We start from the raw sequence: 15,259 nt of genomic DNA, 5'->3' as shown, positions 1-15,259 counted from the left end.
GATGATAAGGAATTTTATGTGAAAGGTATGATCCAGAGCAAGCAAAATGACAAAGTCACAGTCGAGACCCTCCACAACCGGGTAAGTGTTGATCTCAGATGTCCTTGCTCACATGGGCATCCCCCTTTGCCTTTGGAGTAGAATAGTAGAAATTGCATGCTGGTCCATAGGAATCTGAAGATAGAACAAGACTCACATTGATCTACTCTGAGTGAAGTTGCAGGTAAAAACTGCCATGGCACATACCTTTCCTCTGGCTCTTTCCTTCGAGGACTTGGGCTTTGAGAGTTTTTATGATGTTTGCTTTGGAGAAAGGGGAAGGTGGTGGTGGAAGAGTTTGGACTGTTTAAGGGAGAGATTGATACAGATTGCTGCTGGATGGGCGAATATACCAAATAGACCTCTCTAGGCTGCAGAGTGACTTACAGAGGGAGCTCCAGAGGCAATGCCTAATTTAATGCAGAGAATTACAGAGCACCATTCAATTCAATCCTTACTGGACACGCACCATGTCTAGGTCACAGTGTCTATCACTCTGCAAATATGAGCAAATCTCAGTCCCGCTTCCCCAAAGTTTATCATCTAGTGTAGGAATCAAGAGTACATGGTGGGTATGGGGACTTCCCTGGTGGCACAGAGGTTAAGAATCCGCCTGCCGATGCAGGGGACACGGGGTCAATCCCCGGTCCCAGAAGATCCCACATGCCGCGGAGCAACTAAGCCCGTGCGCCACAACTACTGAGCCTGCACTCTAGAGACCGCGAGCCACAACTACTCAGCCCGTGCACCACAACTACTGAAGCCCGTGTGCCTAGAGCCTGTGCTCTGCAACAAGAGAAGCCATGACAATGAGAAGACAGTGCACCACAACGAAGAGTAGCCCCCACTCGCCACAACTAGAGAAAAGCCCGTGTGCAGTAAGGAAGACCCAACGCAGCCAAAAATAAATAAATAAAATAATTTTTTAAAAAAAGAGTACATGGTAGGTATGAATCGCAGTTCACAAATTCAAGCATACAAGACAGATGATGATGACGATGATGATGATGATGATTGTTATTATTAAACTTAACCTCTGGTGTCAGCCTCTTTTCACAGGGCCGGAAATAAATTTTCTGGAGTTACTATTGGGGTCCCCTCCCCAGAGCCATGCCACATTTTCAGTAATACCACATGGGGTGTCACTGCCCCCCTGAAGGATTGCTAAGAAACAAGCCCCAGGTTCTTTTTTTTTTTTTTTTTTTGGAAAAGATTTTTTTATCCAGTGTTTAAGTAAGATTAAAAACTACAAGATTTTGCTTGCAGCTGATGAGCAAGAAGAGAAAAGTTAAACCCAAATTATCATCTGATTGGCTAGTTAAAACGCTCTGACTCAAGATCAAATTATTCAGTGACACACCAGTTACTTTGTGTGGGCTGAGGAGTTCTGGAGCAAAACAGCCCTAAACAAAACATATCATCTGAGAGCACAGGGCTAATGGGCATATGAAATACTAAACAAGAAAGCTGATAAAGGGAGGCTGTCGCAGACCTTTTGCTATTTTAGGCTTCTAGCAGTTGGTTACCATATACAAGGACCTAGCAGCCAGTTATTTTATCTCTTGACTTATCTGAGGTTAAACAACTTTAACCCACTAAGCGGGAATAAAGAGACACTTTGTAGATGAGTTGGAAAACATAAAGCAGTCTCACTTCTCCAGTAGAATTTTAGTTGAATTAAATCATAAGAGAAACAATGATTACTGCACATATTGTCCTTGTCACACTGCATCTGTTGAGTAGAATTTCCATTCCAAGTGTTGTTTTCATCTTCACCATCGTCTTGAGTCCTCAATCTGTATATCTTGCCCTCCTTTTTCAAGTCTTCCCCCCGTTTCTCCAGCACTCTTTTTCTGATGGGTTCCCTTTTTTCTGAGTTGCTAGAGGATGCAAGGTTTGAGGATTCCAATGATGCTGCTCTCACCGAGGTCTGTGCAGGAGGAGGATTACTAAATAAGAAGTTGCTAATCAATCTCCAGATGGCAAGGAATGGGTAAAGGACTGTCCCCAAGAATGTCCAAAAGTCGCCACTGGAAGAATGTACCATGGATGTAGTTGGTCTTCCTGCTGGCAACAGTACCACTGAAGCACTTGGGGCAAGTTCCAAATCCAGTAATTTCTTTTTATAATCTTCTTTGGTAAATTCCCTCCTGGGAAACATTGTTGCTAATGAAAAATTACCGTAAGTGTTGCCAACAGTCTGTGCAGCAAACTGCCTTGCTTCTTCTAGAGGAGCATCAGAAGGGAACTGATTTGTGAAGGAAGAACCATCAGGAAGACGGAATTGAATTCTCGCAACACTGCTTCTTTCTGTTGTGGAAGAGTCTCTCTTGACTTCCATTTCTGCCTGTTTGGCCAGCAGGGCAGCAGCTTTAGCAGCTTCTACTTCTTCCTTTGTCTTTGCAAAACGAGCAGCTCTCTCTGCACGGTCCAGTGCAATCTTCTGTTTTATACGCTCTCGAGCTGCCCTATCTTCTGCCTTTTCTCTGTTCCTTTCCTCTAACACTCTTTTTGTTAATTCTTCTTCTTGCTTTCTTTTATAATCCAACATTTCTTTTCCAGTTTTCCTCCTCTCAATTTCCTCCTTAATCTCTCTCTGTTCTTCCTCTTTCCTTTTCTCTTCTCTCTTTTCTTCAAGTTGTTTGGTTAGTCTTTCCACTCTGACGGTGAGCTCCTCTGTAGGTCTCTGATTTGAACATCCACCAGGCTCTGGAGACACAGTGGCCTGGCCTGAAATTTCTCCTCCTGTTGCAGAATCTGACTTTGTATCAGAAGCGGGTGGTGTCTCACAGAGCTCTACATTTCTGGACTGACAGTTTTCAGAAGTGTTGTTCTGATCAAATGAGGTGGATGGAGTAGAGACTGAACTTTCTCAATGGCCACTATTTGCCACTGATATTTCACTTTTTAACGAGTGCATCTGCCGGACTTTGTGGATTCTGGTAACAAGTTCATCTGCAGGAACATTTCCTGCTATTACTTCCAAGGGAATTCCACTGTCTCCAATAAAGAAACTGGATGGAACACGCACTACAGGATAGATCTGTGAAAACTGTAGGCAGGCTTCACTTTTGGTATCTATTTTCACAGCAACAAAACTGTTTGAAGATGCTTCTGTCACTTTCTCATCTTCCCAACTTGCAGCCATCTGTGTAGCCTGTTCATCATCACCTGCCACGAACACCACGAAGACCACGCTGCTCCTCTTGGCCGACGCGATGGTGGCCAGAATGGCGCCCTGGAACCACAGCATCGCTGCCCTCGGGCACAGGCACTCGCTCGGCGTGTTGCCACCTCGGTCCCGGAGCCGGCCCCGCCCACTCCGTCTTTGGGCCCCCGCGGCCCGCCTCCGGCTCCGCACTGGCGCGCAGGCCCGTCAGCGGCTCCCAGGACGCGTGCAAGCGCGCAGTCCGAGGCGCGCCCCGCGACGCGTGACGCCACGCGTCGCCGTTGGCAGCGTGCCCCCATCCTTTGTCTCGTTGGCAAGTCGGTGCATGCGGGAGCCCGGGAGACCGCAGGCCCTGCAGTCCCAGAAGTGGAAGGAGCTCCCCAGTTTCTGAACCTTCAGGACACACAGATTTTTCCATCTTCCTTATGCTATTTTGGATGTCCCTCTCTCTCTAGTTTAGGGCGGTGGGGCAGAAGGGCTTCCTTTCCTCAAGAGATTTGGTCTATATCAACAAATCTCCTCCCTTTTATCTTTTCGGTAAAACCCTCAAAGCTCTTCTGAGGATTCGGGCTTTTGGAAAACAAACGCTAGAAAGGCTTACAGGCTCTCTCGCTTTTATGCCCTATTTTCTACCTTTCCTGAGTAATGGAGTGCCAGTTGTATGCTTAAAGGGGAGGGAAAACAGAGAGGGGAAAATTAGGTAATAGTCTCAAAATACTGTTCAGGCATGGACCATGCTTCAAGTCCAAATGTTTTAACTATTAGGGCAGCGGTGCAAGGAATTCTGGAAGCCTTGAAAAGACAGGGGAGAGCAGAAACAGGTCATGGAAGAGGTGGCACTTCAGAAGAGCTTTGAAGGTTGCTAGATGTAATTTCAATGTAGATATATTCCAGACAAAGGGACCCACATGAGCAGAGGTATTGAGGTGGAGATTTACAGAATACACTGGAAGAGTTTTTTCCAATCTTCCAAGCTTAATCTCATTGCAGCACTCATAGCAAATGGGGTAAACAGAGGCAAGCTGCTGTGGCCTTGGCCATCCTGAGTTCCACCTGGCCACCCTGAGGCTGAAGGGCTCTATAACTTTGCACACCTGTAACCCTCTTCTGGCACACAGAATGGCATGCTGACTTGGGGGCATCAGACCAGAATTGGTTATACAGTTTGACCAGTCTTAGATTTATCAAGAACAGTTATTTACGGATCATCTCTGGGCACAGAAATGATCCATAAAGTTAACCACGGTAATGGGGTAATCTCACCACAATATCTCACCATTTTCACCCCACTGGTAGGTCACCACATCGGCTCTCCCACTCATCATGTGATTTTTCCTCTCACTATCCAGACACTCACTCCGAACAGTGACCAAGTCTTCCCCATGAACCCTCCCAAATTTGACAAGATCGAGGACATGGCCATGATGACCCACCTACACGAGCCAGGAGTGCTGTACAACCTCAAAGAGCGTTACGCAGCCTGGATGATCTACGTGAGTACCCTTCAACCTCTCTTTATTCCATTTCCTTCTCTTAGTAAAGTCAAGATCCATAGCTTGAATTTTCTGATTTTCTCAGACCTACTCAGGCCTCTTCTGTGTCACCGTCAACCCCTACCAGTGGCTGCCGGTGTACAACCCTGAGGTGGTGATGGCCTACAGAGGCAAAAAGCACCAGGAGGCCCCGCCCCACATCTTCTCCATCTCTGACAATGCCTATCAGTTCATGTTGACTGGTGAGTAATTTCTTTAATCCATATTTTAAAAAATAGTTTTAGTGAAGTATTCAAGTCCTTTAACTGCACTGGTTCTTAGGTAATTACTCGAGCCCTTCACAGGCTTTGGTCATCCAAACGGTGCAATGACCAAAGTGACCTCAGTAGATTCAGAGGATGTCAGGATGGAAAGCCAGGGGCGCAGTATCTTCCATTACCAGTCACGGTTCTTAAGCCAGAGCTTGGGACTGAAGCCACACTAAGTACATGCTTCTCTGGGGGTGGATGTGAAGCACAAGGAGATGCACTGCCCCCACCTCCAAAGAAACCCCCAACAGGAACACACTTGGAAGAGAGACTATATTAGTAGCCACTTAGGAATGCAAAGTTGGAGAAATGGGCACAGCAACTTCCCTTCACCTGTTTTCTCAGGCTCCCTCTTTCTCCTCCTTAAATTTCCAGAATAGCAGATGAAATAGCAGAGATGTGGTAATACTGTCACCCTTGTCATGCCTAACATCACTTCGGTCTGTTCAACTTTCACCTGATTTGACTTGGTGCAGAGAGAAGAAGTAGAAGCAAGCATCTGAGATCTGAAGATGCTTAAAAGTCATCCAGGACAATGTTGCCCAAACTTCAGCCATTCCAATGTCACATTCGCAATCCTGGCCATTTCTGCATATTTAAAATCTTTCCTTATAGTGACTGAAGTTCCGTCCATTTCAAAAAGGAAGAATAGGGAATTCCCTGGCGGTCCAATGGTTAAGACTCTGTGCTTCCACTGCAGGGGACACGGATTCGATACCTGGTCAGGGAACTAAGATCCCACATGCCACGTGGCGTGGCCAAAAATAAAAATAAAATAGGAACCGAACAAATCTGCCCTTTGATCTGGAGGAAAACTATTTTTTTTAAAAAAGGAAGAATAATATCACAATTAGTATTAGTTTCTTAGGACTGCCGTAACCAAGTACTACACACTGGGTGGCCTAAGCAACAGAAATGCATTGTGTCACAGCTCTGGAACCTGGAAGTCTGAGATCAAGGTGTCAGCAGGGTTGGTTCCCTCTGAGGGCCGAGAGGGAGAATGTGGTCCAGGCCACTCTCCCAGCTTCCGGTGGTTTGCTGGCCATCCTTGCCATCCCTTGGCTTATAGAATCATCACCTTGATCTGCACTTTCATCTTCACATTGTGTTCTCATCTGTCTCCAAATTTCTTTTTATAAGGACACCAGTCATATTGGATTAGGGGCCCACCTACTCCAGTATGACCTCATCTTCACTAATTACATCTGCAATGACCCTATTTCCAAATAAGGTCACATTTTGGGGTACTGGGGGTTAGTTAGGGCCTCAACATATTAGTTTGTTGGGGGGAACACAATTCAACCTATAACACTCTTGTAAATGGAAAATCATGGTCACTGTCCACAAGTAGAAAGTAAAGGTGAAAGAAAAAGGCAATGACAACAAATCAGTGTCCATAACTTCTAATTAGAAGCTGTGGCTTCTTACAAGTTCTAAGTCTGAGACTTGCTTTCTTTGTTGAATAGGGAGATAAGAAAGTGCTATTGAGGAGGTAAAGATCTGTGAACACGAATAAGTTCCACACTGTGGGACTCACCGTTCACTTCTCATGCTGCCCACATTACACATCCAGCATTTGGGAAATCTGCACAAATTGTCTCAAAGAAGATTCGACATGCCCAAATCATCACACCACTAGTTAATGGCAAAGCCAGAACTAGAACTCATGGGCTCTGTCTACCCCCAATGTTGCCTGATTTGTATATCCTGCCTGTATGTTGTTTATTTATTCTGTCCTGCTTCCTTCTGCATTTCTAGATCGAGACAACCAGTCCGTCCTCATCGCGTGAGTAACCTGTCTTGTTGCCATGATGACTTGGAAGGGGCTATCCATTCCTTCTGCTCTCCTTTAGCTGACTTACTTTTTAAAAAAAAAATATTTTATTGAAGTATACTTGATTTACAATGTTGTATTAATGTCTGCTGTACAGCAAAGTGATTCAGTTATACACATATATTCCTTTTCATATTCTTTTCCATTTTGTTTTATCACAAGGTATTGAATATAGTTCCCTGGGCAATGCAGTAGGACCTTGTTGGTTATGCATTCTATATCTAATAGTTTGCATCTACTCATCCCAAACTCTCAATCCATTTGTCCTCCATTCCCCCTTTCCTTGGTCCCCTTGGCAATTACAAGTCTGTTCTCTATGTCTGTGTATCTCACTTTATTTTATTTTATTTTACTTTATTATATTTTATTTATTTTTGGGTGCGTCGGGTCTTAGTTGCAGCACTCGGGATCTTTTGTTGGGGTGTGCGGGCTCTTCGCTGTGGTATACAGGCTTCTCTCTAGTTGTGGCAGGCGGGTTTTCTCTTCTCTAGTTGTGGCACACAGGCTCCAGAGTACGTGGGCTCTGTAGTTGTGGCACGCGGGCACCAGAGCGCGTGGGCTCTGTAGTTTGTGGCACATGGGCTCTAATTGAGGCGCGCAAATCAGTAGTTATGGCGTGCGGGCTCGGTTGCCCCGCGGCCTGTGGGATCTTAGTTCCCTGACCAGGGATTGAACCCGCATCCCTTGCATTGCAAGGCAGGTTCTTTACCACTGGACCACCAGGGAAGTCCCTTTCACTTACTTTTAAATCAACAGCAGAGAATCCGGGGCTGGGAAGACAGTCAACACCAAGCGTGTGATCCAGTACTTTGCAGCAATTGCGGTCACTGGGGAGAAGAGGAAGGCGCAGCGGCCGGGCAAGATGCAGGTGAGCAGCTTCCTGCACCTGGAAGGCTTGCTGGAATGAGTATAACTGAAACCCCAGGTGATCCCCAAGTGTCCGCAGGGCTTTGTGCTCAGCAGAGATGCACAGCACGAGGTCCTGCCCCAGGGGGTGTTTACGGGGCAAGGCAGGAAATGGCTCCACCTTGTGGACTCGGGCTCTAGCACCAGCTCCATCAGCAACAGCCGAGTGACCTTGAACAACTCCACATCCTCCTTTGGCTAAGGAATGGTTTAGGCCAGTGGTCCTCAAACTGGAGTGCACGTCAGAATCACCAGGAGGGTTCGTTAACAACGGATTGCTGGTCCCCAGGCCCAGAATTGCTGACTGAAATTCCTGTCTCACATTCAAAATCCTGGCATGTTGCATTTCTGTCATGTTCCCATTGTTCATGCCCTGTGCAGGGATCACACTTTGAGAACCACTGGGCTGGACAGTAGTTTCCAAACAGCTCTGAAGTCAGAAAGGCAAGCAATCATGTGGGGAAGGGGGAAAGGTGAAAACTCTGCTTTCTATAAGTGGATTTCTACGTAATAATTCTCACAAAATATTTTATGCAACTTAAACATTTTTTTGAGAACCACTGTTTCTATCATATGGGTCACTTTCATTGCTCACAGTCTGTTTCTACTTCTGAACCCGAATATCTGTATAAATGGGTCCTGGTGCATGCAGGAACAGAGGCCTATATTTTACAAATCCATAATTTATAATAAAATGTTATCAGAGAAGAAAGGCTATCTGGGAGATTGAGAGGTAGCGGGTAGGGCTCCAACCTGGAATCTGGTGTGGCCAGAAGCCACTTTGATGCTGTGCTAAGACTCCTTCTACGATGGGACCTTGAAGCCTCCTTGGGTGGGGTGGGGATGGGCCTGTGGGTACTCAGCACAACTGTACCTGCCACCAGCCTGAGATGGGCGACATCTCTCCCTGGGACCTTCCCAGAGCATCCACACTTTTGAGTCACTGGGAAGTTACTTCGGAAGACGTCCAAAGTCCTCTCTTTTCCTCTTCTCACATATTATTAGGGAACCCTGGAAGACCAGATCATCCAGGCCAACCCCCTCCTGGAGGCCTTTGGAAATGCCAAGACCGTGAGGAATGACAACTCTTTGAGATTCGTTAAGACTCAGTCCAATTGTCTATGACCCCCAGAAAGAAAACCCTCTCCTCCAATGCTGAATATGAAAAATGGCCACATAAACTAGGATATACCTGGCCTTAGTCTACCCCCAAGCGCTTCAGATCAAGCTGCCCAACCGGGATATTCTGATAACCCTTCAAAGAACATTTTGTCTTATTCCCAGCCGAAGGAAGATTTAGCTGTCCTTCCCTAACTAATCAGCATCACCTCAGAGCCTCCTGAAGTCACAAGGATTCAAGATTCAAATTCCACAAGTACAAAATGACTTCTCTATGCTAAAATTGGTCTCTTCAGGTGGAAGCATTTTAAAATACATAAGTCCATTGAACAGTATCCACTGACTTATTAGCCACGAAAACCTTAGTGTGAAGTTAGTTAGCAGATCTGACCTTCTCCAAGTCAGGAGGTGCTGGGAGGAGGGAAAACCTGGTGGAGGCAGCAGAGCTCAAGAATTGGGAAGAAGTGGGGCTTCCCTGGTGGCGCAGTGGTTGAGAATCTGCCTGCCGGTGCAGGGGACACGGGTTCGAGCCCTGGTCTGGGAGGATCCCACATGCCGCGGAGCGGCTGGGCCCATGAGCCACAATTACTGAGCCTGAGCGTCTGGAGCCTGTGCTCCGCAACATGAGAGGCCGCGATAGTGAGAGGCCGGCGCACCGCGATGAAGAGTGGCCCCCACTTGCCGCGGTTGGAGAAAGCCCTCGCACAGAAACGAAGACCCAACACAGCCATAAATAAATAAATAAAATAAAATAAAAATTAAAGAAAAAAAAAAAAAGAATTGGGAAGAAGTTGAAACTGAAGATACTGAAGGATATGTCCCATCCTTCAATGTTTCACTTAGGATTAGCTCAACCAAAGAGGCATTTACTTCCGACACTGTCAAATAAACAAGTATCCAGTCTCCTATCTAATTTCACTGGCCAGTAGAGCAAGTACCCAGAGGCACTTGCATTCAGCAGCTAGAACTCCTGAAGAGCGAACACATAATTCACATAAACCTACACTGGTCCTTCATTAACTCTTCTTAGGCTTCATTCAGAGAATACTGAGAATACTACTGAGGATGTACTACATTCCAGGGTCTGTGGGTGAACAAGCAAGGCAATATTTTTGCCCTCCAATTGGCTCACAGAGTGGTAGCGACCAGTTAAGCAGATGATGTAAGAAGGGAGTATACACACACACATATATACTATATATAATTTCACCCCTCACTCCCCAAGATTGGGGGAACCCAAGTGCTGAGTGGGTCTTTGGGGAGCCAGGAGGCCTGGCCTGGGAGCTAGGTTTGCATGTAGTAAGTAGTAAGGAAAACTGAGGCAAGAAATCTCAGAAGTAACATCCAGAGGCAAAAAAGAAGTCAGATAGTCCAACCAGGTTATCAGTTCAAAGGTGTTACAAAGAGTTTGAGCAGGATAAAGACCAAGGAGACAGTCAAGTGTGAGGTGGTCCCAAACCGAGGCTTGAGAGGGAGCTTGCAGGCATCCCCAGAGCTGTGGGAACAGGGCCAGGTGCTTTGGGCAGAGCTACCTGAGTCTTGGCTGAGCCAGCGTGGGGACCAGATGCCAAGCAAACAGAGAGGAGGAAGGTCCTCATGCTTCTGGCATCACCTCCTCCGTGAGCCTACACAGCCCACCCATCCTCAGTAGTACCTAACAGAAGCTGGCTACAGTACCATAGAAAGAAAATAACTGTGTTTTTCAATCTGTCTTTGGACAGGGGACGTTCATTCGCATTCACTTTGGAGCCACAGGAAAGCTGGTGTCAGTGGACATTGAAACCTGTGAGTCCAAACACTCTATCTGGCACCTTGGATTTGGCCACAGAGGCATCTCCTGGGGACCCTAAAATCACATCGTTTTTTGTTATCTTAGATCTCTTAGAAAAATCCAGGGTGGCATTTCAGTTATCCCGTGAGAGAGGCTATCATATTTTTTACCAAATCATGTCAAACAAGAAGCCGGAACTTATGGGTAAGTTCCTTGGTTATCATTCTCATCTTCCAAATCGATCACATTGGAAAAAAACTCAGAGTCAGTTGTGCATAAGATGCTAAAGGGATCCTTCTGCTTCACAGACCTACTTCTCATTTCAACCAACCCCTTTGACTTCCCCTTTGTGAGCCAAGGAGAGGTAACCGTGGCCAGTATTGATGACAGTGAGGAATTGTTGGCCACTGATGTAAGTATTTTGTGTGTTTATTTACTTAAGTAAGGAATTGTTGAACTTATGAACTGAGAGGTACCCATGATCTCAGGAGGAAGCTGGGATGCAGGGATGCTCAGTGATTAGACCCAAGAGCTCAGAGAATTAGTACAGATCACACCCCTCCCCCACTTGGTTCCATTTCAGAAGATTCCAGGAAATGGGAATACAGAAAGTTCTCCAAAATAGGCCTTCAGTTCCATTCTCCAGCTTTTTAGAGTAAATGTTTGCATGGATAATGTCTTTAAAGTTTTTGTTGGAAGTTTTCAGGGTACAAAACCATCTACATGGTTCTTTTAAGAAAATCTAGAAAATACAGAAAAGTCTAAAGCAGGAGAAAACAGTCCCGCTCTGCAGCAGCCATTCCATTCCTCTGGCTACCTGCCACCTGGGGCTCACAGTAGGCACCCACCTCCTCAACACACCTGTCAGGCCTCTGGCCTTTAGCTTTGGGGAGTATCTCCAGGGTCAATAACCATAATATTAACTGAGTGCATTGAGCACTCATGCATGCTAGGAACTGAGAAAAGAGCTTTGCCTCAACAAAACCTCTGGGATCAGCACCACTGCTACCCCCCTTTCATAAAGGTAGAAGCTGAGTCTTAGGAAAAAAAACACACGATTTGCACGAAGACAGTTTGTAATCGACGGTCTGAACCCAGATCTGCCCAACCCCAGAACTTGCATTTTTAACCCTAACCCTAAGACCCTGACCCTGACCCTGACCCTGGCCCTGGCCCTAACCCTAACCCTAACCCTAACCTCATAGTGTTGCTGACCCTTCCATTGATATAAATGTATGTAATTGAACTTATTCAATAAATCTATTAAACATCTGCCCTCTGCCCAACACCCTCCCAGGTGTTGGAAATGCAATGAAAATACTCCATAAGATGTGCACCTGGTGGGCACATTGTTAACAAAAGGCTTTTACATTTTCACCAGTAGTTTCTCCGTAAGGTCATCACTTGCCAATTAATGACCATGCTGTTTAGGAAGCTCATTAAAAACCCAGGAGTCACGGTTCCCGGCAGGCTCTCCCGTTCTCCTTTGGGCACTCTTCCACCCTCTCTAGGTTTCAGTTTCCAGGAACTCGAGCCTATTGAGAGAGTGCAGAAATAGCTAATCTGGTTTTTGGATGATAGACCATAAACCAGATTTAAAGAAAAATATGTCATTGCTGGTTTTCATTCAAACAGACAGGTATAATGAAGGAAGGAATCCCTCTGGCCCTCCAGGAGTTGCCTGGGAACCTAGTCTGCGAAATACTTATACATCAAGAGATGGCTCTGAGCTGGAATTCTACAAAAGAAGAGTAGAGCAACCCAGTACAGCTTTATACCCCCTCAGCCGCAGGAGGAGAATGGCTGCAGGCTACTGAAAGCCAGCAGCATTGACAAATTAACTCCCCCCAGCCTTTGCCAAACTACAGTGGTACCTCTGAGTTCTCTGTTTCCTTCTCTATTCTGACTCTTTTCTCAATAAATCCACATTTCTTAATATAGTGTCACAGTGGAAGCAAAACAGACCTTCAATTTTCAGACCTCAATTTATAAAGCAAAGGTTCTAGGGGTTTTGTTTTTAAATTAAAGGACCACATAATTTGAAAATTGTATAGGTTCTAATTCTTCAGTTCCAAGACACCAAACACACTGCATGGGGTTCCCATGGGAAGGCCCCTCTCAGCAGAAGCGCCACCGATTCCACAATGAAAGGGCAGCAAGGTGCCCTTCTCCCTTCTCTGCTGCCTGGATGGCACCCATGTTTTTCAATCCATGCCCCCTGGCAAGTTTCTAAGGTGCAATTCTGAGACCCTTCCCTTTCCCATCCCAGCAGGTGGCCAAGGGCCAGCCCGGGCTGGAGACGTACAGGAAGCAGAGCTGGGCCAGCTGGCCAGAGTGGGGTTTGGGGGTTCTCAGCAGGAGAAATCACCATGCAGAATAAATCCCTTGGCCTTGCCATAAGCCAAGGGCAAATCTCTCAGGGCTACGGGCCCTCTCAGGTTCTCCTTGCAGAGACCTCACGTGGGGCACTTGGCTACTTGGGAAAACCGCGCGGGAGCGAGCTTTACACCAGCAGATGTTTTGTAAAATTGAACGGGGTAGGCTCGGGCCTGTCCTCAAAGCCTCTACTCAAAGGCGAGACCTTCCTGCGGCCGCCAGGTTAGGGGGCTCCGCGACTGTGCCGAACAGCTCTGGTGTGAGTCGTGGTTCCCTCCTGCACCCACCGCCACGAGCCCCCGTCCCCTTACCTGCGGCCCGCGGCCCTCCGCTCCGCGCTCGGATGCCGCTGGGGTGCCAGGGACCCATGGGAGGGGTCGTTCCCAGCCGCCGTGCGCTGGCTCCCCGGACCCGCGCCGGCTCGCCAGGGACCGACGGCGAGGACCCCCAGGACGCCCCGCGCCAGGTGCACTCTGGCCAGGACGCCCACTTCCGGGAGAGGCGCGCGGACCGCCAGCATGCTCCTGTGAGCCGCAGCCAATGCCGACTGAGACCCGCCCCGCCGGCGCCGCGTCCGCGCGGCACAGCACGGTCTCGGCACTCCGGGCACGGGCGCCTGGGGCCGGGCGTCCCCTCTCCTGCGAGTGCGAGGCAGGAAGCGGCGCCCCTGCGAGGCCGCTAGCGATGCCCCGGCGCGCGGGCCCCTGCGGCGCGGAGACCGCTCCAGGCTGGACTCAGCGAGGCCAAGGCCGCCAGGACGATCGCTTGCCGGGACCCGGCTCGGGCGGCGGAGGTGCAGGCCCCCGCAAACAACCCAGTTTTTTAAATGGAAAAAGGACTTGAAAAGACCCTTCTCCAGATAAGACATACAAATGGTCAACAAACACCTGAAGAGATGTTAAACATCGTTAGTCATCATGGAAAGGCACATTAATACCACAACGCCATACCCCTCCACAAACACTAGAAGGCCTATAATCAAGAGAATTAAAAATAACAAATTTTGGCAAAAATGTAGAGACATTGATACAGAGTTTCCCATGTGGAAAATGAGTCGGTCCAGGAGATGGATGGTGAGAATATTTGTACAACAATGTGAATGTAGTCAATGCCACAGAACTGTATACTCAAAATGGTTTAAATGGTAAATGTTACTTTTAATCACAATGAAAACAATGAATGAAGCACTGATGATACGTGTTAGAACATGGGTGAACACTGAAAACATTCTAAGTCAAAGAGCTCATGCAGAAAAGGTCACCCAGATCATACTTAGCTCGTGTGTTTTAAATCCATAAAGGTTTTGAAAATGAGGGAAAGTCTCAATAATGGTTTCAGAAATAGAAAACTGGATCAGAATGGGAAAAGACATTTCCATAGAGATGCGGAGATGGTGAATGTTGAAGTGGGCCCGTAGATAGGATTATAAGGTGGAACCATAAAATTTCGTCTTTTGGTCTTTATGTGCTGGTTCCCTGGGAGAGGACCCCAGTATTGCATAAAACACACTGGAGTAGTTTATGTGAGGTGGTGTATTTTGTACTGCTACTTACAGTTTTTTTATACACTTGAAATTACTGGGGAGTACATTACTTTTCAAAAGAACCAGGTCAAAACCATGCCCCAAAAAAGCAGAGAAGACATCAAACTTCATAATAGAGGCCAAACCTTAACCAGATGCGGTTCACCTAAAGTGGTGACGCTCATCATTCTTGTAGGGTCCACGCGTTATTAACAGTCACCATGGGAAGGTTATATTAGGAGCCACTGTGTCTTGGGTGCTGTGGATGACCTGGCTGTAGTAGAAACAGTGGGATTTCTGAATTCTAGTTTCCCACATCAAACCACCAAAACCCTGTTAGAACTAATAAACGAATTCAGTAAAGCTGCAGCGTAAAAAATCAGTACACAAAAATCACTTCTCTTTCTTTCTTTTTTTGTATAAATTTTTTTAAAAAATATTTATTTATTTATCTTTGGCTGCATTGGGTCTTCGTTGCTGTGCACGGACTTTCTCTAGCTGCGGCAAGCAGGGGCTACTCTTCATTGCGGTGCACGGGCTTCTCATTGCGCTGGCTTCTCTTGTTGTGGAGCACGGGCTGTAAGACAGCAGGCTTCAGTAGTTGTGGCACACGACCTCAGCAGTTGTCGCTCGCGGGCTCCAGAGCACAGGCTCAGTAGTTGTGGCGCACGGGCTTAGTTGTTCCGAAGCATGTGGGATCTTCCCAGACCAGGGCTCAAACC

At 47.0% G+C, this 15,259-nt stretch overlaps 1 protein-coding gene and 1 pseudogene across 5 annotated transcripts in view; one reads left to right on the top strand and one right to left on the bottom strand.

The window, feature by feature from the left end:
* LOC309653507 (myosin-13-like) overlaps nucleotides 1-12,116 on the top strand; it is a 35,991-nt gene extending 23,875 nt beyond the window's left edge. For 3 of the 4 annotated variants that reach the window (XM_082478448.1, XM_082478450.1, XM_082478449.1), the window contains 6 exons: nucleotides 4,558-4,701; nucleotides 4,787-4,943; nucleotides 6,768-6,795; nucleotides 7,600-7,711; nucleotides 10,590-10,653; nucleotides 10,745-12,116. In XM_082478448.1, coding sequence (XP_082334574.1) covers nucleotides 4,591-4,701; nucleotides 4,787-4,943; nucleotides 6,768-6,795; nucleotides 7,600-7,711; nucleotides 10,590-10,653; nucleotides 10,745-10,926 — 654 coding nt within the window. In that variant the 5' untranslated portion in view covers nucleotides 4,558-4,590 and the 3' untranslated portion in view covers nucleotides 10,927-12,116. Of the gene's footprint in view, nucleotides 1-3,543; nucleotides 4,702-4,786; nucleotides 4,944-6,767; nucleotides 6,796-7,599; nucleotides 7,712-10,589; nucleotides 10,654-10,744 lie in introns of those variants that run through there. The other variant, XM_082478447.1, reaches the window with a different exon arrangement.
* LOC309653503 (UBX domain-containing protein 4 pseudogene) lies at nucleotides 871-3,292 on the bottom strand (annotated as a pseudogene). Its single transcript has one exon. The product of its transcript is annotated as a UBX domain-containing protein 4 pseudogene (transcript).
* Nucleotides 12,117-15,259: the final 3,143 nt, after the last annotated feature.

This window comes from Balaenoptera physalus, assembly GCF_965194825.1.
Source record: "Balaenoptera physalus genome assembly, contig: HAP1_SCAFFOLD_407, whole genome shotgun sequence".
Classification (NCBI taxonomy): Eukaryota; Metazoa; Chordata; class Mammalia; order Artiodactyla; family Balaenopteridae; genus Balaenoptera; species Balaenoptera physalus.
This window is presented reverse-complemented; position numbering and strand designations above follow the sequence as displayed.